Source organism: Bipolaris maydis, assembly GCF_028858645.1.
Source record: "Bipolaris maydis strain C4 unplaced genomic scaffold PSV08scaffold_7, whole genome shotgun sequence".
In the NCBI taxonomy this organism is placed as follows: Eukaryota; Fungi; Ascomycota; class Dothideomycetes; order Pleosporales; family Pleosporaceae; genus Bipolaris; species Bipolaris maydis.
Window position 1 is genome coordinate 698210 of NW_027093863.1, and position 20927 is coordinate 719136.

The 20927-nt window shown below is 52.1% G+C and overlaps 7 protein-coding genes across 7 annotated transcripts; 2 read left to right on the forward strand and 5 right to left on the reverse strand.

The window, feature by feature from the left end:
- Positions 1 to 3090: 3090 nt before the first annotated feature.
- On the reverse strand, positions 3091 to 3772 carry PSV08DRAFT_351562 (uncharacterized protein; the record flags this gene model as incomplete). Its single annotated transcript, XM_014227216.2, has 2 exons — positions 3091 to 3537; positions 3605 to 3772. 2 exons carry the CDS (start codon positions 3770 to 3772, stop codon positions 3091 to 3093), a joined length of 615 nt encoding a protein of 204 aa, XP_014082691.2.
- Positions 3773 to 5484: 1712 nt separating this feature from the next.
- On the reverse strand, positions 5485 to 8289 carry PSV08DRAFT_351563 (uncharacterized protein; the record flags this gene model as incomplete). The annotated part of the gene is made up of 3 exons (XM_014227214.1): positions 5485 to 6246; positions 6294 to 8172; positions 8264 to 8289. 3 exons carry the CDS (start codon positions 8287 to 8289, stop codon positions 5485 to 5487), a joined length of 2667 nt encoding a protein of 888 aa, XP_014082689.1.
- Positions 8290 to 8749: 460 nt separating this feature from the next.
- PSV08DRAFT_180794 (caffeine-induced death protein 2) lies at positions 8750 to 9410 on the forward strand (the record flags this gene model as incomplete). The annotated part of the gene is made up of 2 exons (XM_014227213.1): positions 8750 to 8816; positions 8896 to 9410. The coding sequence occupies 2 exons, from the start codon at positions 8750 to 8752 to the stop codon at positions 9408 to 9410; spliced, it is 582 nt and encodes a 193-aa protein (XP_014082688.1).
- Positions 9411 to 10400: 990 nt separating this feature from the next.
- PSV08DRAFT_409797 (60S ribosomal protein uL1) lies at positions 10401 to 11365 on the reverse strand. Its single transcript, XM_014227211.2, has 3 exons — positions 11120 to 11365; positions 10984 to 11063; positions 10401 to 10931 (listed from the first exon to the last, which is right to left on the reverse strand). The coding sequence occupies exons 1-3, from the start codon at positions 11301 to 11303 to the stop codon at positions 10542 to 10544; spliced, it is 654 nt and encodes a 217-aa protein (XP_014082686.1). The 5' UTR covers positions 11304 to 11365; the 3' UTR covers positions 10401 to 10541.
- A 221-nt stretch (positions 11366 to 11586) lies between these two features.
- Positions 11587 to 13482, reverse strand: PSV08DRAFT_202678 (cell differentiation family, Rcd1-like-domain-containing protein). Its single transcript, XM_014227210.2, has 4 exons — positions 12945 to 13482; positions 12734 to 12889; positions 12309 to 12684; positions 11587 to 12258 (listed from the first exon to the last, which is right to left on the reverse strand). The coding sequence occupies exons 1-4, from the start codon at positions 13345 to 13347 to the stop codon at positions 12075 to 12077; spliced, it is 1119 nt and encodes a 372-aa protein (XP_014082685.1). The 5' UTR covers positions 13348 to 13482; the 3' UTR covers positions 11587 to 12074.
- A 269-nt stretch (positions 13483 to 13751) lies between these two features.
- On the reverse strand, positions 13752 to 18520 carry PSV08DRAFT_390562 (kinase-like domain-containing protein; the record flags this gene model as incomplete). The annotated part of the gene is made up of 4 exons (XM_014227209.2): positions 13752 to 15992; positions 16043 to 16670; positions 16784 to 17241; positions 18502 to 18520. 4 exons carry the CDS (start codon positions 18518 to 18520, stop codon positions 14032 to 14034), a joined length of 3066 nt encoding a protein of 1021 aa, XP_014082684.2. The 3' UTR covers positions 13752 to 14031.
- On the forward strand, positions 18488 to 20866 carry PSV08DRAFT_223407 (uncharacterized protein). The gene is made up of 2 exons (XM_014227208.1): positions 18488 to 18733; positions 18788 to 20866. Exons 1-2 carry the CDS (start codon positions 18525 to 18527, stop codon positions 20721 to 20723), a joined length of 2145 nt encoding a protein of 714 aa, XP_014082683.1. The 5' UTR covers positions 18488 to 18524; the 3' UTR covers positions 20724 to 20866.
- The last annotated feature ends 61 nt before the right edge of the window (positions 20867 to 20927 follow it).

The window sequence follows — 20927 nt, forward strand, 5'->3', positions numbered from 1 at the left end:
TTTCGCCCCAGCTCAACATCACCCTATCACCCTATCACCCTAGTACTAACATTTCACCCTATTACTAACAGACTAAACTCATCTCACCAGCTACGGCGCTGCACATCTCGAAACTAGTATAAAACAACTTGTACAGCCCGCCTCTAGCTTCTCCCGTTGTCTATATTAGATTATCAGCTCTACAACGTGCGCAAAACGCCTGCAAAGTTGGCTTTTTTCGTCTATGCACTGTATCTTCTCTATCAATAGTAAGTAACACTCTTGGTGTATCCGTGGCTGTCACGTGGCTGCGCCCAACACCTTGAAAAAGGCAGCCTAGGCCAATCTCCTGGCATTCTCTGATTAAAATGCAGTAGCCAACCATTTGCAATTTCTTATTATAATGTAGCCTAGAGAATGAGTATACACTCTGATACTCATTCATTGTAAGGTCGATGTAGAAACTTCATGCTACCGGCGTATGCCGTGGGAGCTAGTTCGGACGGGTGCTTTCATCATCGAACAAACCGTGCAAGATGCATCTTCAAGTCTGATTGGTGTCTACGAATATGTTTGATTATTGTTCCTGTCGCAGTATCTCAGCGTGGGTCAACAGAAGGTTGCCCAACTGAACATGTATTCATCAAACGAGCCGCCTTAGTCAATACCTTTAAAGTTGACATGCATGAGGTATCTCTGAGGCAGTAGGCCAAATTCCCCTAACCACTCTCCAATTCCGACAATGCACGTGAAAACATGAGGCGCACGATTTTGCCGGGGGTCCCTGCCCCACCACTTACGTAGGCGATGGTGGAACTGCACACAGCATCATGTTTTGTCGAGGCTGCGTATTTTCAAAATTATTTGCTATATATTATTTTTAACTTCTCAAACTTTCATCAAAACAACATCAAACACCTTACGGTGGTATGGTCTAGTGGTATGACGTCGCGTTGTGGCTGGCGGACAACTCTGTTGTCCCGATCCAGATCCGCGCCAGCCTGGGTTCGAGTACGTTCAACCTCACAAATTGGTGGTCCTGAGACATCTTCTAACATGTCTACAGTTCCCAGTACCGCCAAGTATTAGCGACATCTTTTTTTTGCTCTCTTAGCATCCCTTCTGCTGTTCACATGTTAAGTGTTCGGTGCTAATGACTAGCTCTTTTTTTATTTCTTTATTGGGAATATCAATAGGCGCGATATGAATCATTTAGCTCGTATAGAATGTACAAGGGGTCCGGTAAAACATGCATAGGTTCGAGGCCGCTTACGTCTCGACAATTACCGATAATATTCGGCGCAGCGAAGATCACATCAATGAGTCTGGGATACCTTTTCTTCGGCAACATCTAGTCTGGTTTCTGTTCTCGTAAATTTTCTCTAAAGAGATTGTTTTTTTGGGCTATTACTTGAATCAGCAACAAAACAACACTTGATTGTGTTGAATGGCCATGCTAGTCGTGCTGTTTAAGTCTTTATCCAAACGTGGATAATACTTCTTCCTCTTCCTCCTCCCCCCCCCGAAAATGATTGACAAACCCTACCGCCAACTGATTTCTTGCATGCAAAATGCACCTTGCCAGTTGGGGCATTTCAAGTTTTTGTCTGCAGGGGTTGTATTTGGAAAATTTCCGATGTTTCTAAAGAAAAAGTCTCAACTGAGCACGGAAGAAGAGGTTGGACGGTATGTGCCGTATGTCAATATCCAGTTCACCAAATGAGTCAGGTTGTACAGAATGATACTGGAGCGCGAAAAAATGCTCTGTTTAATGTCGGCCAGGGAGTCTTGTAATCGAAGGGGTTGACTGATCCATCATGTGCAGGCAGACAAGTTACACACAGCGATTTCTGACTGTATATGCGCTATCCGTATGGCAATCGTGGGACGTACAAAGGTAGCGTGTGAACCCTGGGAGAAAAACGTGTAAACGCCTCCTAGATGCCTCTGATAGGTAATGATTCTATCATGTTCTAGTGCACGGGTGTGTGCGTTTGGCGAGGTATGGGTTGAATAAGGCGCGGACGTGAGGAGAATCGACTTGGTTTGGGATATCGAATGTGGGATTGCGAACTTTGCAGTTTATCGACGGGGCAGGATATTACGAGGTGGGGTTTCGTGTACTTCGAAGAACATGCTGGCAGTGCTTTACGAGCAGTTGGGGAAAAGGGCGTCTCGTAGGCGATTGTGGACTGTTCTATGTATTTATGTGAGATCGTGTAGAAGGATGTATCCGGAGCTGAAACGGTCATGCATGAGCGGACCCAGAACACGCAATTCTTTGTCAGACTTCAGTACAAAGTCATGGCTTAGTACAGCGAGGTTGGAGACGAGAACTGTGCTCTAGACACGCAAAATTGGATCCATGGTAGCTGTCTTTGCCAGCATAGTTCATGGTACTATGACATTCATTGACAGTGCTGCTGGGATATAGAGTCATCGTTTTTGGCAAGTATTCGCAGTGCTGTCGAGTGTGGTCTTGCAATCGCCACACTAGCTATCGGTCAAGGGAAACCAATTCCTCGGAACCGCCTTTACCGACATGGTGGGCCTTGTCTAGCGTGTATGCAAGGATGACCAGAAACACAGGCTTGGTGGTAAAAATGGCAACACGACAGAGAAGTAATCGAGCTCGAGGTCCTGTTCGACGAGGAGAGTTGAGGTGGACAGTCGCAGATTGGAGGACAAATGTGAACTTGGAGAACTCCTTGAGGGAGACAAGGCAATTCTTGGCGGCGAAGGCTTTTTTTCTCGAGGGCATGTCTAGTCACAGCTTAGGGGCATACTTGATCAGAGACGACTAGTGGTATTGTTGCTTCGACTTACAGCTTGAAGACAAGACAAAGTATGTATATATGATTTGAAATCGACGCCCGGATAAGGGGAAAGCAAAATTTGGACGCACAGAAATTGCAGACTAAAGATTCGCATGCGTAAGTCTGGGTAGAAGGGACATCGACGTGAGTGTTTCGTTGAGGCTGTGGCTGAATCAATGGGCGGGGGATGCTTCTCCACGGGTCTCTGTCCATCTATGGAACGGCTGTCAAAAGGCGGCTCATCGGTTGTGCGGAGCGATCTCCGAAACATAACGTAGTAGTTCTCATGACTACCTCACCGGCTTTTTTCTCTTGTTGGTACGTCTGCCGTCCTTGGCTCTAACTCCTGGGTATCCCCGCTGCCGCCAGCGCCAGTACCAGCACCACCGCCGCCGGCACTCTCAGACTCAGTTTTTTCTTCGTCTTCAACGCCGCTGGCACTCCCTCTCCTGCTCTTAGTTGGACTCTCATCAGCACTAGGCCTGCTGCCGCCAAGCTCGGTAGCAATCTGCATAAGCACATTGCCATGCGTAATGGTTTCGACAATGTCCCGCGGCTCCTCACCCGCTCTGATTCGTGCTAGTGTCTCAGACGCATCCTCATACGGCAGCGACTTGAGTAACTCGAACAGCTCTTCTAGGTCCTGATGCTTACGCTTGGTTTGTGCAGTTTCCGTTTCCTTGTACTGACACTGGCTGTCACGAGCCGCACACTCACTACACTGAGGGCGCTCGCCATTACACTAGAAAGGTACACATCAGATGCCGTCTATGCCGCTTTGCTTGTTCGTTTATGCACTAAATCTGTACCTTGGTTTTGCGAGTTCTGCATGCGGCGCAAGCTAGGGTTACGCGAGCTCGCTTTGGTTGTGTGGGCGGAGGCTCACTCCTGGGTGTTGTTGCGGGGAGCAGAGTACGAAGAGGCCGGCCTCCAGCGCTTTCCCCTGGAGCAGCTGAGTTTGGCTGTTGTGATTGCATGTCACAGGCGGCCAACAGAAGCCGACTGGGGCAAGAGCCGCTTGTGTGCTCGAGAGAGGAGTCGGGCGAGCCTCGAGCACAGAAGGGGAGGGTAGGAAAGAGTTCCACAGACCAGCGAGGGGGATAAAATGATAGTGTTAGAGAAGTGCGGGTGCGCCCGGTTCCAAGTATGAGATTGTGACGAAAGCACTGCACCGACGTAGGGTTTGGGGAAAAAATTGCCGCGGTCTTGCCTGTACGACTGAAGAGACTGGTCGTCTTCCTAGTCTTTGCCCTCTGAAATGTTACTGTTACCCAACCAGCCCCGATTCGGGCACTCAGGCACTCGATATTCTTTCCGTATCGAATTGCTGAATGTAGCCCAGGCTCTGATCCTCGTAGCGTGTCTGCGTCCGCATACGTGTAAGAAGACCGGCTATCCGTCCGCCAATCAGATTGCGCGCTCAGGGCGGTTTGCCACTGCGCCTGCGTCCATCGGATTCTGCCTACAGGCACATACCGGCACGACGACTGATCCAGTAAAGCCCAAAGAGTCATACATGCTTCTTTTTCCACGGCCAGACGCAATGGTTGGAACGGCATGCCAGCTTAGGGTATACATCCATGACGGCCCTGCATACGCCCATGCCCAACTCTCCAGACACTCGAGCGCTGGCGCCGTGGAGCCGCTGGCGCTGTACGCAGAGTGTTTCTTTTACTGTCTTCTCCGTCAGTCGCCCATTGCCCAGAGGCAAAATTTGCTGGCGGCCACAGGAGAGGGCTCCCGTTAAACAGGTTTATTCCCACATGAGCCACGTGATGTCCATCTCCCCTCCCCTATCCCGCTAGTCGTGGAACGCTTTGTGGTCTGATTGATAGACAGAAAAAAAAAGATAGCCACCCGCCGCTCCAAGGTGGGGTGCATAGTGGCCATTTTGACGTTCCGGGAGCACACAGTCTCGCGCTTACGCAGTATGCAAAGACGGTACATAGGCGGCCTCCGCCTTTTCCGGTTACAGTCCCGTTAGAAAGGATTGCTGGTAGGGCTATGTCACAGACACACACAAGGATCGCGTGAGGAGGAACCATTGAGCAGATCAGTATCCGCGGGACACCCTCCGCGGAGATGCGATCAAGATCTAAAACAACCCTCACGTCTCGCCTGCAGCTCTTGGCCAGTACTGTCACCTACATACTGTATATATGTATCCCACTGGGGTGGCGAAGCGGAAACAATGGCCAGGCGGACAGAGCGTTTTATTCCCGTGAAGACAGTGGTTTGGCCGGTGGTGGAAAAGGCAAGGGGGCTTGTGCAAAACAGCAGGTGCTAATGACGATAGATAGGAGCTTCAACATCCGATGCTCAAGTTTGAGCCTGCAAGGTTTTTGTGTTCGAAAAAAAAAAGCAACTGATACAGCTCACCATAGACGCTTACCCATGTACACTTGAAATTGGTCTGCATACCTACACTACAGACGCTAACTCGAGAAATAGGCATAATACCAACATGTGTGCGAAAAATAGGGGTGGCAAATAGCTACAATGCAGGGATCATGCATAGTTCCTACTACTTCTGGTACATACCTCCGGCGTCAATCTACATTTTCTTGTTGGGAGTGCAAGGAGTACCAACAAGTTAAATACATGCACATGCACATACAACAAAACGTATACGGCAAGACAATCATGTTCTCTCATAACATTTGTCACTTTCCCATCATTCTAGTGCTGCTCAATACTCGAAGTCGTCATCAACACTAGGCCCCTTGTTCTTGGCCACGCTTTCCTGCCTTTGGTACATTTCCGCAATCATACGACTTGAGCTTGCCTGATCTGGCTTCTTGTCCTCCCTCTCCTTGATGAAACGTGGAAAGCGTAAACTAACACCCTTGCCGCCACCGCCAACTTCAGCTGCAGCTGCTTTATACCGTGGCGACAAGGTGAGATCCGCAGTCTTGACCTCCCACACATATCGCGGCTCGAACCATACGTCAGGCTGGTCTTTGTTGCCAGTCGAATGTGTGTAGAATGGTTTCGGGCGGTCGATGACAATCTCAGAAAGAGTCTTGTGTAAAGTTTCGAGAATAGCCTCAGAAAAACCAGTACCAATGTTGCAGACTGTTTCGTACTTTTCCGTCGAAGGATTGTAGCAGGCAAGCAAAAAGGCACCATACCAGCTGGTACGCTTGCCCTTGCCATAGTAAGCTCCTAACACCACAAGATCCAGTGAATCACCCACACCGGCAAGGTAGTCTTTCTTGACCTTGAGCCAATTCTGCGAGCGCTTAGATGGCTCGTAGTAAGATTCTGGGCCGTCCAACATCTTGACCATGAGACCTTCACAACCTTCCTTTACTGAGTCTTCAAGGAGCGTCTGGATCTCCTCTAGTTCGTTGGTGTTGCCATACTTGGCGAATGCAAACTCGCCTTCGACAGGTACAAAGGCTTCTTTGAGATGCTCGCGACGCTCACGGAATGAGTTGGTTACCAGTGCCTAATTATGTCAGCAATTGATCACTAAGCAAGAGTTGTAATACACACCTCGCCATTGAGATAGAGGATATCAAAGGCAAAAACGCAAACCTTGACCTTGACGTCTTCGACCTTGACATCCTTGCGCTTCCTCGTCATGAGTTGTTGGAAAGGCAGCACCTTCTTCTCCACCATATCCCAGGCAACCGTCTCGCAGTCCAGAACGAAACTCTTTGTGCCTTGTTTGACCCAAGTTGGCAGCTTGGCAAGAATATCAGGATACTTCTTAGACAAATCCTCGGAGTTGCGCGAGAAAATGTTGGACACGCCACGCTCGCTCTTACCAGCGCTGGGTGCTTCAGTAGCCAGCTCTATCTTTGCATCGTGAGCGACAAAGTGAATCTGTGCGCGCTCTCCATCGTACTTGTATTCACAAGTAAAGTCCTTGCCTTCAAAACGATCCAAAACCTCCGTGATGGACTTTGTTGGCTTGGCAAGCATAGGCTTCAGAGGTACACCGGGCTGTAGGCGACAGTTCTCGCGCAAGTTCATGATGCCGTGCTCAATCATTGCTGGGATGATAACTTCGTAACTTGGCAGCTCGCTGTAAACTGTCTTTAGCATAGCCTCTGCTTTGCCCAAATCCTCCGTTGATGGCGTCTTGCCCTGGAGTGACATCTCATGGAAGATCATTGCCTGTGCGACAGCTACAACAACAGTCTTCTCAGCAAGGCCCAGTCGAAGTTTACCCTCGAGGGTTCGGACAATGAACTTTGCTTCACTAGGCCCGCCTTTATCCTTCTCAATGTCAATATTCTTACCAGAGTTGTGCGCATCTGCTGCTGATAATAGCTTCTTAATCCCATCAACCTTGCGCCCCTGAGCACCTTGTCCTTCGATAGTAGCGATGGCCATAAGTCCCTTGCGCACGCCCTCGACTGTCAACGCCTTGGGCTTGAACATGGTAGGTTGTTTTGATCGGCTCTTAGCTGCAACCAAGCCAAGATCTCCGATTTCGTTCTGGTCGCTCTTGATGTGTTGTAAACTCCGTCCAGTGCTCTCGGAAATTGCCTTCATGATCAGAGACTCGCCAATGCCGAGCTCAATGCCTGCATAATCGGCTGCAAGCTTGTTGACCATGAGCATGACAGTTGGCAGCATATCAGATGGAGTCAATCGCAACACCTGTCTCAAGAACAAGGAGCAGTGTGCGAGAATCTCTAGGCGCTTCGTCGTCATCTCAATCTTCGAAAAAGTTGTGCATAGGGCCGCATATGGGACTGGCTCGCCTGGTTTCCAGTCGGGATATGGGTCTTTGGTGTTGGACGCAAGGGTTGTCTGTACCTGCTTCCGTGCCTTGACCTTGACCTCTTCAGGCTCCTCTTCAGAACTGACCATCTCATCCTCTTCTTGTTCCTTGCTCGATTCGGTTTCCTCCTTTGCTAGTGCAGAAGACTTTTCAGCCTCCTTTTTGTCCTTCTTGCTCTTGGCCTTTGTCGACGCTTCCTCTTCCTCGTCTTCTTGCTCTGCAGCCTTGGATTTAGCAGCTGATTTCTTTGGCTTGGGAGATGGCTGTTCAGTCTTTGCTTTCGCGGCTGCCTTCTTCGGCTTCTCCTTCTCCGCCAAAGGTTTTCTCCGTTGGCGTTTGCTTGGAGGCTCTTCCTCAGACTCTTCCTCTACCTCTTCTTTAATTTGCCTTTTCTTACCAGTCTCAGAGCTTACGCTGTCCACTTCCATTGCCTCGCCATCTGATTCTACTTGCTCCTTGACTGGTGCTCTGACTTCTGCGTCTGAGTCAACATCCTCATCTTGTTCCTTCTTCAGGTCCTTTGGTGAGGATCGTGGCTCATCTTGCGGTGTTGAATCTTTCTTGCTCGGCTTCGGTTTCGTAGAAAAGGCTAGTTTCGACTGCTGCTTTGCATCACCGTTTGGTTTCCCAAAGAACTTGCTATTGAGTAAAAGTCAGCACTGCATTACCACCAAAAGACTATTGAAGGATGTCGTCGCACCCTAGAGTAGTCTGGGAAGACTTCACATACCCAAGTGTAGCTTGCTTAGGAGCCATGACTGCAGAAGGACGACTGTGACCTGCGCTCCAATGCTGCGAAAGGCAGTTTTGACGTAATAAGCGGGGAGATGAATGTAAAGAACGAGCCGAGGATTGAAAAGTCAAAGGGAAGCGCGATTTTAAACAGAAACAAGAAGCATTGAAGCGGAGGGGCATGCTCTGTTGGTAGGGAGGGTGCAGTTGCCTAGGCAGGCAGTCAGGCAGACCCTCTCCAAAGCGCGTCGCGCCTGGCTCGCCGCAAACGCGAAAGTCAAGCGGCCCCGGCCTTCAACCCCAACGAGACCCCTGCTGACATCATTCATCCGACATGGATTAGGCGGCATCGCTGAAGCGTCATGACCTTGCCATTGTAAAATCGCAAAGTCACACCACTGTACATGTAACACGCAAAAGTAAACCATTCTCAAAACTGGCGTACTACTTCTGGAAACACCGTGATCCTCCATCACCGCCCACCATGTCCAAACCCTCTGCGCAACCTCAACTCACGCCACAATTCTGCTTCAACCAAACTGCACTCCGAGGTGAGCAACATCCCCTCAACCTCTTGCCAAAATTCCCTCCCCAGCCCACTAACTAATACGCAAGCCGGATGAACTACAGACTTCCTCCGCATATCCCGCAGTAGCATCGACGACTCGATAACGCAGAACCTCAACGCTCTCCTCACCCCGGCGCAACGAGGTTTCGATCCAAGCTCCACAAGCACACGACAGCTGTCGCCGCCGGGCCACCCCAGAGCCCTGGAACCAGGGCAATGTGAAGGGTTTAAAGAAAAAGTGCTGTTCCCCAGCTGGGCAATACGATCAGATGTACTAGACTATTGCGCCGGCGTTGCGACATCGCCGGATCCAGACGATCCAGACAGTCTTCTACGGCAGATTGAAGATGCTAAAGCGAGAGAGCGCACAGTAGATGAGCGGCTGGATCCATATTCTGGGCGCTATTTTCCTGCAGAAGCGAGGACTGAGAGTCTGGCTATGCTTATGCGCAATGAGCGTGCGGTAGAGAAGATTATACGCATGCGCACATGGAGTGTACTGGGCGAGCGATGTGGAATCAGCAGCGAATCGGCAGATGATGCATTTGACAAGTGGAGGGCGGCACGACAGCGCTGAGGGAGCATTGCGAGGGCTGGATTAGACAGCATAGTTTTGGTGCATAGCGTGTAATCTCCACTTTGTATAGTAGTAGGCATATGAATGGCGTCTGGTTTCTCTTGCTGCGGTTATCGCTATCAAACAGTCGGCATGAGATGAGCACACAAGCAACGAGAAGTCCACATCGCTACCAAAAGAACTTGATGACGATCGCAAAAAAAAAAATGCTCGAACCTCTCACGCTTGACATTGAACTGATGCTCTCACATGCCCGACGTCGACGCTCCTCCAAGAGAGTTCGCCGTTGTCCCCACAAAATTTTTGCAGAGCTCACCCTCACGAACCTTCCACAAGAAACCGACAATCTCTCGCGCAACATATCGCAAGGGCACGTAGAAAAGCAGCAACGACAAAAAATTAACTCGACGCAGCGCTTTGCTCACATCTCCAAAAAAAAAAAAGAGGAAGATCCCAAGTCACAAAAGGCATGTCCCACACCATCCCACAACTCCAATCCATCTTTTCACGGATAATTGCAATTGGTAGGAAAGACGGGCGGATATCTCTCTACGGGGCCGGGAACGGAGAACTATCCATTGGAAGAAAAGAGGGATAACTCTCAGCAAGCCGCTTTCGCGGAGCCACGATTTTTAGGTATGTAGATTACCAACTGATGATGAGGAAAAAGGAAGAGGGATGGAGACCGGCTGTGCTTTATACGCCGAGGGGAGCGGGAGGCGGGGCGGGCCCGTGCTTGGGTAGCGCGAGATTAGTCAGCAGTTGAGGCTGGGACAATGGGCGAAAAATGAAACTGTGAGGACATGAGAAAAACTCTGCCCTTAGGACGCCTGTGCGGTGTGGGCTGCAAGTGGGGCAGGTAATCATGGATGGCTGCTTGTCAAAGTTGTGCGGCAGAGTCTGAGTATCAAGGACATACTAGTACACATGGCAAATCACATCATACAACGACAGATATTCATCACGATGCATACACAAAGACAATCAAGTGTGGCGGGTTCATGCATGCATTCAAGCTAGCTAGACCCATCCATTTTATATCCATCGAGATTCCGTGAGATCTTAAATCATGGCCATCCGTCTTTCGACAGATCGCCACAACATAACCCAGCAGACGCAACGACAAATGCTCTAGTAGAGACGCTTGGGAGGGCTCATGGTGGCCTTGATGGTCAAGGAGCCCACGTTCTGCCATCCCTTCTTCAGCAGAGAGACGAGGTAGTTGATGGCCAACATGATGTTGCCAATCAGCTCATCTTCAGTCATGCCAACGTTGCCAATGGCGACACCCATGCACAGAACCTTCTTCAACTGGAACTTGATGGTGGACTTGACTTCGTTCATCTTGTTGGCGAGGTCCTCGTTGTGGGAGACGGGGGTAGGGAACTTTCCGGCCTTGGAGAGACCGGGTCCGAGGAGACGGGGAATCTGCTTGATGAGAGCATCGGAGGCCATGAAAGCATCGTACTTCTTGGCGAGCTTCTTGATGAGCTTCTTGTTCTTGTTAAGCTTCTTCAAGTCCTGCATCATTTTGTCAGAAACGTTCCGATGGATCCAGTGTCATGGTACTCACATCAGTGCTCATGGCATCGACACCATGGTGCTTGGCACGATCGATATCGTGCTGGTCACCGAGAACGCAAATGCTCATGCCTATTCACTCTCCATTAGCCCATGTCCATGTCCGATACTCTCTGCTATCGACTTACGAGGACGGGGAAGCGTGGGGAGCTTGATGGTTCCCGAGAAACGCTTGTCACGCTGGGGGTCGTAGTTCTTGAGGCCGATCTGGAGTTCGACGGTCTCGAGGAAGTTCCTCTTCTTGGTCTCGTTGGAGTACTCGAGGAGCTGTTGAACGTTCGTACGAACGCCGGCGACAGAGATTTTCGACATGTTGGCTGATGTGTCTCCCAGAGGATATCGGTTCCTTTGGTGGCTCTGTCAAGGTTGGTGTTGGGGGAAAAGAGAGGCGAGTTGCGGTGGATTTCACAATGTGGGCGGAAAGGCGCGCTAGCGAATTCCACGCTAGACCGCTCTGGTGCAGCTAGGCAGCAGCCTTCGAATGCAACAACGGTAAATGAGGTTGCGAGTAATGTTAGAACAAACAAGGAGATTGGTTTATGAGTCACAATTTGTCCAGTCATATGTCCCTTTGGGAAAGACATATTGGGTGAATACCAAACGTCCATCTTCTGTACGTTGTACGATTCCTGTCAAACCACTTCACAAAACGAAAATCGAATGCACAAGGTCGTCGCATACTTCCACATTTGTCGCACGCCCGTAGGCAGAATAACTATAGTAATATACAGTCGCTTTTTGCCATGCATGGATGTGCACTACGCCATGCAATGCCCCAAACTCCTCGCCATGTCCATCAGAGTCAAAGAAGAAAAATAATAATGCAAGAAGTAGCACATGCCACAAAAGACTGCTGCTACGGGTATCCCATATGAGAAACCCTAACGCCGAATTCACACCGTTTCCATAAGCCAAACCAGATCAAACCAAGGGGTATGTTGCGCACACAGGCCGCCGTGCCAAATGGAGTAAAAGCCGAAAGCCGTAGATATACAGAAGGCGAGAAAGGGTTGTTCAGGACCACTGAACATACCCAGGCCAATTGTTAGAACTTATCAAAGAGCCAGCGCATCATTCGTCATCTCAGTGCATGAGCTGTTGGTTGTTTGCCGCGTCGACAACATTGTCGGAGAGATTGATCAAGAGTTGAGCAAGGCAGCGCTTGGTGGCAGCGTCATCCCTCAGAACAGAGGAGAAAGTAGCATCTCGAAGCGGCTCGGGTAAGGACTGACGCAGCGCCTCGCGAGCGCGAGCATTATCGCTCAAGCTGTCTAGAGTTAGATGCAAAACGGAAAGGTGCACGACAAAGCTACTTACCGGAGAAAGCAACGCACAACGTGCTTCAGCAAGCGGACCGTCTGTTGCTCAACGAGCTGATTAACCATGTTGCTCAAGACGGTGCCTACAGCATAGAAACGCTCATAGGTTTGGCAGATGTATGCGAGACCAATGTCGTCTAGCAAGATCTTCTGGACAATGAAAATTGCCACAGTCTTGCTGAGCTCCGAGCCAGTCTCCATGATACGGAGACAAAGTGGGATGATTTCAGTAGTGAGAAGGAAATTGATGACTTCAGAAGAGTCATTCTTGACAAGAGCGCCAATTACACCGAGAGACGTAAGACGTAGGTATTCGAAGGGTCGTGATTTGGACGTCGTGTTAAGAAACGGGTACAGGAAGAGCGGAATGTGCGCTGTTTGGTCGTCAGCCAGTTCAATGTAATGCGGGACGTGTTAACATACCACTCAGAAATAGGCCACGGGTTTCAGTGTGAGAAGCCACGCATTGAAGAAGCGCGAGAGCATTGCAGACACGGTTGGATGCTGCAGCAGTCAATTGCGAAGGATTGAGCAGCGGGTAAACGGAGATGATCTCTTGGAGAAGAGAAGCCATAACACCTAATGGATAGTCATTAGGACTGAACTTGAAATATGGAACATCTGGCAGTCATACCGAAAGAATGCCAGAGAATCAGAGCCAGCTCGGGTACCTGCTCCCGCTTCTTGCTCAACTCCAGAAGCGCGGCCTCCCTAGTAGCAGGCTTCATGAGCTGGGTTACCCATTCCAAAACGCGCCTGTTCTCATCCGTCATGCCGACATCGGCTGCCTGGACGTCGTTGGCAGGTCCTCGGGGAACGGCGTTGTTTCCGGGCAGCGTGGAGCCATTGTTGGCCGCAAGCTGCTGGTGGTATTGGCGCTGCGCAGCTGCTTGAACGGCCTGAGCCTGCTGCTGGGCGTGCAACTGGGCAGCCTGCGCTTGATGCTGTCCATGTTGGGCTACGTGATGTTGCGGCTGCTGGTGGTGGCCCTGACCCCACTCGCCGTACTGTTGCTGATGTGCGAGGAAATGTTGCATTGGCTGCGGGTCGTAGCGGTTTCGCGGGTATTGCGGGGTATTGGTGAGATGAAGTCAGTTGCGTGGATCTAAATAGAAAGCGACAAGCGATCAAAGAATAGGCTGGTGGGTCGAAGGGCAGGCGATGGGGATTGGGGCGTGGTGAGTATGTTCTGGCTGCACTCGAGAGATGAGGCCGCGAAGCACCCCACTGGCGCGAGCGCCTTGGCGCCTGCGGGAGCTCGTGCTTTCGACGGAGATCGACGGCGCATCCGCACCAGATGCAGCTTGGGCAACAGTATAACGTTTGTAAGTGCGCCAATCAAAGTAAAACGGTGAAGGCGCTGAGGCAGCAGTGATAGGAGCACGAGTCACTGCAAGGGTCCAGTCAGGTTACGACCCTGTAAAGGGGGGGGGGGGGTTTAGAGAGCTCGATTCACTATTCATTGATATCAGACTTCTAAGATTTCATCTGCTCCGACCGCTCCAACCATTACAGGGCAAATGACAAATGAAATTCGTGGGCGGTGGTTCTACTCATAAGGAAAATCTGCTCCAAAAACCTTCTGAAACTAATCGAAAAAGAGAAAAAGAATTACAGTGCATAGTTGAAGTTCCAAAAATTGACGTCTGCCTGCCAATGTCCGAAGTGAAAGAAAAAAAAGCCGTCAAACCCTCTCCTACACCCTTTACAACAAAGAATCATCATAGCCTAAGCTCTGAAAGAATAGTTTGTGCCATGTTCTTGTACTGCCAAGTTCCTCCATCCACCTTCTTAAATTGGATGCCATGCAATGTCAACAGAGGGACTTTGACAATCAGTATCTCAAACACGAGGTTCATGTTAGAGCCCATGTCACTTTGTACATGCGTCGACGTTTCGCCAGCAGGTACTGCACGTCGTGGTCGTCGCTCGTCACGGTCTTCGCTGCCATCAGACTCATCAGTATTCGTATAGCTGCGGTCTGCGGGAGATGGTCGCGAGCGTGACTTTGGTGTGTTGGGATTGCGGGTCTGGTCCCGTAGTTCGTCACGCTCTTTGTCACCACCAATGAAGCCCCCAAAGCTGATTCTCCTCTTGTGTGCTCCGATAGGTGGTGATGCGGGCGAATCCATCGCTCTATTCATGTCGATACTAGGTGAGTGTCGACATCTGAATCCACCCTTGATTTCAGTCCATTCTACGCCCAGTTGGTCCAAAACCCTGATCAAGTCATCTTGAATGACGGTAAGTGGTTTTGTGCTGGTAGTAGAGACGCTAAACAGGCCCTTGAGAAAAACGGGCTTGACTGCATCTGGACTCCGGCTGGCTTCTGCTTGCGCTTCTGCGAGTTCTGCGTCCGTCTCTTCGGGCACATTCGCTTCCTTTGCCTGCTCTCTTTTGGCGCGTCGGGCCTGGATGCTCTCTCTTCGAGCATGACCCAGAGACTTCGCCCGCGAGGTCTGACTGTGCCGTGAGCTTGAAGAAAGGTCGTCCGAAGCAGCATCGTTGGCTGCTCGAGTCTTGTTCGCACTCATCTCGGATCTGTCCGATCCGCTTGTGGGTGGAGGGTTTCCAGGGTCTTCTGAAGACCGTCCCCGTCGGCTGAGTCGTCTGCGCAGGTCTGCCGAGTTGACACTGGTGGAGCGGCCAAGTGCTTTCAGTTTTCGAGCAGCGGTGTTGCTGGTTCCGGGAGGTGAGAGCAATTCAGGCTGATTATTAGCGTTTGCCGGAAGATGTGAGGCTGATCCTGCGTCGCGGTCGCGTGTCCGTCGAATACTAAAGCTCTTCCTTGGGACTGAGGTTGGGGGTGCAGAGACTATCTCAGGGGGGCCAGAAATTGCAACAGCTGGAGTGGGTGGTGGTGGCAACGGTTCCACCTTTTCCTTGTCATGGCTGCGATACTTTCTAGTACTGAAGCGACGCAAAAGACCAGCTGCAGCTCCCTCCTTCTTTTGCTGCTCGACCTGTGGGGGGAGAACCGGCGGCAGACTGTTCAGATCCACTCTCTTAAGACTGTCTGTAATATCGTCCTCACCATGTGTCCTTGCTCTAGGTCGTGATCTCCCACCTGTAGGCTTCTCGCCCGCCATTTCGTAAGTTGCTGAATTGGTGTACGCGGCTGGTGGTGCTGGGAGGTCTGGCATTTTGAGTGGCTTCTCTTCCGGGGCCTGAGGGATAGCGACAGGGCCTGGGTCGGCGGTCTCGAGCCGCTCACGATCTCTCTTTTCTTTGACGAGGAAGTAAACCGACAGCAGGGGGCTATATGCATTCACAGGGTCCAAGCCTCTCTGAATATCTTCAGAGGACGAGGCCGTCAACTGCTCTCTGCTCCCGATTGAATTCCGCCTCTTGTAAAAGTCAAACATGCCCCTCTTCTTCTCAGTATCTGGCGTCTGTGCGGTAGCCTTGCGTGCTGCCAGTCGCACAGCACGTTGATACTCTTCCGACTGGATAACGTTGGTCAACTGTGCGGTGATGTATTCAGTAGTGCCGAAATCGAACCCCTGCATCTTCTCAACGACTTCCGGATCCAGGGGTAGTTGAATGGGTTCTCGATGAGGCAAGTAGTTTTCCGGGGGGCTGTTAAAGCCCTTTGTCAGCCAGGGATGGACCATGATCTCTGAGAGTGTCAGTCTCTGGGCGGGATCCGTCTGCAACATCCGGTGTATTAGATTGCGACATTCTATGCAACGTTAGCACAGAACGAAATATCGATTGGTGAGTAAAGCATACCAGTAGAGAGCCATGGTGGATAGTCAACATGTCCCTTTTTGATTTTTGCGTGTAGCTGGGGCATGCTCTGATCGTCAAAGGGCACCTTTCCGCAGACGAGGACGTAGAGAACAATACCAAAACTCCAGACATCGACTTCGGGGCCGGTGTACTGCTTGGCCTGGAGGAGTTCGGGGGCGGCAAAGTACAAACTTCCGCAAAAGGTCTTGAGCTGATTGCGGGGAGAGAAGAGATTGCTGAGACCGAAATCGATAATCTTGATATCGCCCATTTTACTGATGAGGATGTTTTCAATCTTGAGATCGCGGTGGACGATGCTGTTTCGGTGGCAATAGTCGAGAGCACTGGCAATCTGGCGGGCAAACTTGCGAGCCTGCTTTTCCTTGAGGCGGCCGTGAGAGATGATGTAGTCGAGCATCTGACCGCCATTGACAAACTCAAACATCATGTACCAGTGGAAGTTTGTCCGGACGACATCTTTCATGCCGCAGATATAAGGGTGGCTCAGGAGGCTAACGATGGCGGCCTCTCTGGCGGTGCGGACTTCTTTGGAGTGGTCGGCTCGCTCGCGGTCAGCAGCGCTCTGGTGCTGGTCCTGCGACTGGCGAGGCACAATCTTGACGGCGGCCTAGAAGGAGGGTGTGTTAGCAGAGGAGGGTGCATGGTTAACAAACGCAACAGGGGCCCATGGGCCAGGCCAATGGGCGTGGGACCCTGTGGGCGGCGTGCAAAGGGACGCACCTGTTCTCCAGTGTCGACGTTCTTGGCGAGCTTGACCTTGCCCATGCTGCCGGCACCGATTGTCTTGCCTAGCGCCCATGTTCCGGTGGCCGGGGCGGTGATGGTGGTCCTGCGCTTGTTGACGGGCTGTTGGTGCACCGTTCGGGCATCGACAGCTACGCCGTTGATGGGCATTGCGGAAGCCGTCGACGCGTCAGACGCATACCGCGAATGGCTTCGTCTGCTCGAGTCGGGGCGCGAGGGGTCCTCGGAGCGGCGGGAGGGCGGGTGGTGGTCCTGGGCGAGGTTGGACTGTTCGTGGTCGCGGCGGGTGACGTTGTTCAGGGCGGGCTGGTGATGACGGGCGGGCGTGGGCGCAGGCGCGTGGGAGCTGGGGCGGACCTGGGACGAGTTTGAGCGATTGGGACGGTCTCCAGATCTGCGCGAGGTGGAAGAGGTGCGCACGACAGCAGGCGAAGCTGGGGCAGCGGCCGACGACATGGCGAAGATGTGCTGGTGCCGGCGGTACACACAATGCAGGGAGCAGACGTGGGCCTGCGAGGGCCTGGCGCACTGGGCGTAGGGCGAGCGCTCAACTCGACCACGTCGGGCCTATGCAGACAGCTTGACGAGATTGCTGCGACTGTGCGAGCTGGGTCGCGGTGGGGACGGTATGTATGGCGGCGGCGGCGGGTGGGTGCCAGAGCCAAAGCCAGAGCCAGTGCCGGGGCAGAGAGGCTACTAGGGGCCAATGCTACCACGCCCGCTGGTGTCGCTGCCGACGGCGCTGTTGTTGCGTGGATGGGTGGATGGGCGGATGGGCTGGGGGTGTGCACACATGTGTCGATGGACGGCGGGCATGCAGAGCAGGCGAGGCAGTTGAGCGCGACGGGACGGCCGATGCGAGTCTTTTGTTGCGGCCTATGGCATGGGGCCTGGTGGTGTTGGTCGAGGGCTTGTAGTAGCTATCATGCCGGCCGGCTGCCTGTGTCGACGCCCAGGCGCGCTGCTCCTTTGGGCTGCATGCCAGTGGGGTACACACTGCTCCTTTCAAGGCACCGCATCCACCGCCTGCCTACTTGCTTGCACACATGCTTGCTGCCGCTGCTTGCCTGCGCACGTCTCCCGGACCCTGTGTCCATCTGCTTGCACGGCGTCCTGAATCAATGCAAACAAAAACAAGCCTGCCCCCGCCTGCAAAAAACAATGTCCAATGCATCTATGTCCCTACAGACTCTCCTACCACTGCGGCATCAAGGGTCCCGGGCCTTGGCCTTGATACACACCTGTCCCGTTGGCTGCTAGGCCGGGCCAGCCAGGCACAGGACTACATCATCGGGCCCACTTGTCGCTCTCTAGCTCCCTTTGTCAACGGCATCCAATTTGGGCGCCATGTATCACAGGCCGTCTGCTATGATCAAGCAACAGGCTCGTCCCCGACCCAAGGCGAACAGAGTACTTGGTTGCTGCCGCTGCTCGCCCTTGGCCGTGCCTGTGCGTCTCAGAGGCCGCAGAGATTGTGACGGCCGCTCGTAGTAAATGACAAGCCGAGTTGGGGCCAATCACACACGCCCTGATTAGTCACCCCTGCACTGCTTACTCATGCTCACCTCTGTAACTTTCCCTCTCGCCCCAACACCAACCAGCTGCAGCCGGCCAATGGGAATCACATGATGCAATAGTACCACCACCACCACCTCCTCCTGCCCACACCTCTCCCAGTCTGCCCAACGCATTGCGCGGCTTGCGCCCAGCCATCGCAATGGCATACAAACGCACGCGTGCTCCTTCCCCGCCAGATTCCCAGAAGCGCTCTCGCAGAGGACCCTCCAAATACGTCTTTCTGGGCACAGAGCTTCCAGACGAAGAGGCAGACGATGGCGCTTTTGTGCCCGTATGGAAACAAACCGTGACAGACGAGCGCGGCAGGCGCAGGCTGCATGGCGCTTTCACCGGAGGCTTCAGTGCAGGGTAAGTTTTTGAGCCTGTTCTTCTGCGAGCGCAAGACTTCTTGACTATGCTAAGATACTACAACACAGTTGGCTCTAAAGAAGGATGGACCCCGAAGACATTTGTGTCTTCCCGCGCCAACCGCCACAAAGACCAGCCCGCTGGTCACGCACAACGCCCCGAGGATTTCATGGACGAGGAGGACCTCGCAGCTGCAGCCGAGTCACGCCAGTTGGAGACGGCGCACACATTCGCTGGTATCGGCGAGTCGGGACAACACAACGATGATGGACTATTTGGCCTGTTCATGACCCAGGAAGAGACCATGGGTGTCAAGCTTGCCCAGAAAATGGGCTGGCGACGCGATCAGGGCATCGGTCGAAAAGTGCGCCGGAATGCAAACCTGGAAGATGGTGCAGCCGGCACCCATCAAGACTCTGTACATTTATTCGCGCCCCCAGATGCGCGCATCATGACCATGCCAAAAGAGGAGGTGCGCCGCAAAGGCTTAGGCTACACCTCGGAGGCACAGCTGAGAGTTGTGGGCGAACAAGCCGAAGATCCGTCTTCAAAGTTCAGCCTGCACTATCTCCCAGGTCCCAAAAAAGTGCCCGGTGTCAAAAAGCCCACAGCCAACAAGTCCTCCTTCGGCGTGGGTGTCCTCAACGACACTGGCTCTGACGAAGAAGATCCGTACGAATTGGGCCCCAAGATCACCTTCAACAAGACCATCGGCAAAGAAAAGAAAGGGAAAAAGCCGAGCAAATTCGCCAAACCAGGGGCTGGGGAGAAGCACGTCTTTGTTTCCAAAAAGAATCCATCCCAAGCTTTGGCTTTAATAAGTCGACCTTCTATAGACGGAAAGTCTCCGCTCAGGGGGTTCGTATTCGCAACGGGTTTTACCGACGTTGCACGCAAGCCAAAATATCCACCCCCAAAGATACCTCCGGGCTGGAAGTCTTCCAAGAGTGCGACATCAACTGCAGAATCAAAGCAATACCAGTCTGTCGCAGATGCAGCAAAAGCATCCACCCTAAATGCAAAAGATCGCTCAGCTTTGCTTGGTGAGAAGCCTCTGCCTGGAAAGTCTATATTCGATTTCATACCCAAGGATGCTCGAGACCGCCTTGCAGCCCTGTCTGGCAAAGCCGATCTTCCTCAGGGTCTTGGAGAGTCTGCTCCCGAGGGATATCTACCGGCAAACAAAGCAGAGACAAAGAATTTGTGGAATCTCGTGCCGTCTCTTGAGAAGAGTCTCGCCGCTGGTGCTCTTGCAAAAGGTGCGACTGGCTGGATGCCTTATGCAGAAGACTTGGACAAGCGTGCACGTTATGTCGGCTTCCTGGAGTTGCGAGCTGGACTGAAAAACGACTTGCCAGACCGTCCCGATGGAGTTTCAGTCTCAGACTGGGTCAAGGAGTTGCAAGAGTTTGCTCATGCAGCACAAGTTTTCAAACCAACTACTGGCATCATGGCATCACGGTTTACCTCGTCGTCATCTTCTACAATAGGCGGAGGTACTGGCGGCGGTGCAGCTGATGACAATCTTCTAAGGCAGCCTGCAGCAAAGCCAGAGGACCCTGCTGAATCAGCTGCAAAACTGGGCATGTACGGTCCAATGACGCGAAGTGCCTTTCCTTTTCACCCTTCCCGACTTTTGTGCAAGCGCTTCAACGTCAAGCCTCCGCCAGATATGCCACCTGAGTTTGACGAGGGTGAAAGCAGCTTCAAGCCACATACTGAGGAAGCTGTGTCCAAAGCGACAATGGATAAGCTCCAGCATGAGTTTTTGACAAATGGTTCCGCTCTTCAGCGCCCAGCCTGGATGAACCAGCCGTCCGTAGCTTCTGCTTCACCTGCTGCAGCTACTGATGTTTCTACAACGACCGCTACACAGACGGGGCACGCGACTGTGGATGTGGAGAAGAATGATGCACTTTTGAATAAGAGAGCGCCTGAAGACGTTTTCAAGGCGGTTTTTGGCGATGACGACGATGACGACGACGAATGAGGGTGTGAGACTTCGTGTTTGTATGTGCATGTTAGTAGGCTTTTATTCAGCCTAAGCATTCTCGCACTTTCTCCTTCTGGCTCTACCAAATCCACCAAGAATATTTTTTATTTAAAAAAGTATATCACATGCCATTACTCCCGTTGTTTCATGCTTATGTTACAAACAAACCTTGCAAGTCATCCCGCCAACTCCGAGAGAACA

Excerpts from the sequence above, each read along its gene's own strand:
- PSV08DRAFT_202678 (XM_014227210.2), bottom strand. The coding sequence starts at position 13,347 with ATGCAACATTTCCTCGCACATCAGCAACAGTACGGCGAGTGGGGTCAG. Across the intron at positions 12,685-12,733 it reads CCGTGGCCTATTTCTGAGTG|CGCACATTCCGCTCTTCCTG; the intron begins GTATGTTAACAC and ends ACGACCAAACAG. Across the intron at positions 12,259-12,308 it reads GTTGTGCGTTGCTTTCTCCG|CTTGAGCGATAATGCTCGCG; the intron begins GTAAGTAGCTTT and ends AACTCTAGACAG.
- PSV08DRAFT_223407 (XM_014227208.1), top strand. The coding sequence starts at position 18,525 with ATGGCATACAAACGCACGCGTGCTCCTTCCCCGCCAGATTCCCAGAAG. Across the intron at positions 18,734-18,787 it reads ACCGGAGGCTTCAGTGCAGG|ATACTACAACACAGTTGGCT; the intron begins GTAAGTTTTTGA and ends GACTATGCTAAG.
- PSV08DRAFT_409797 (XM_014227211.2), bottom strand. The coding sequence starts at position 11,303 with ATGTCGAAAATCTCTGTCGCCGGCGTTCGTACGAACGTTCAACAGCTC. Across the intron at positions 11,064-11,119 it reads CCCCACGCTTCCCCGTCCTC|GCATGAGCATTTGCGTTCTC; the intron begins GTAAGTCGATAG and ends GAGAGTGAATAG. Across the intron at positions 10,932-10,983 it reads TCGATGCCATGAGCACTGAT|GACTTGAAGAAGCTTAACAA; the intron begins GTGAGTACCATG and ends AAAATGATGCAG.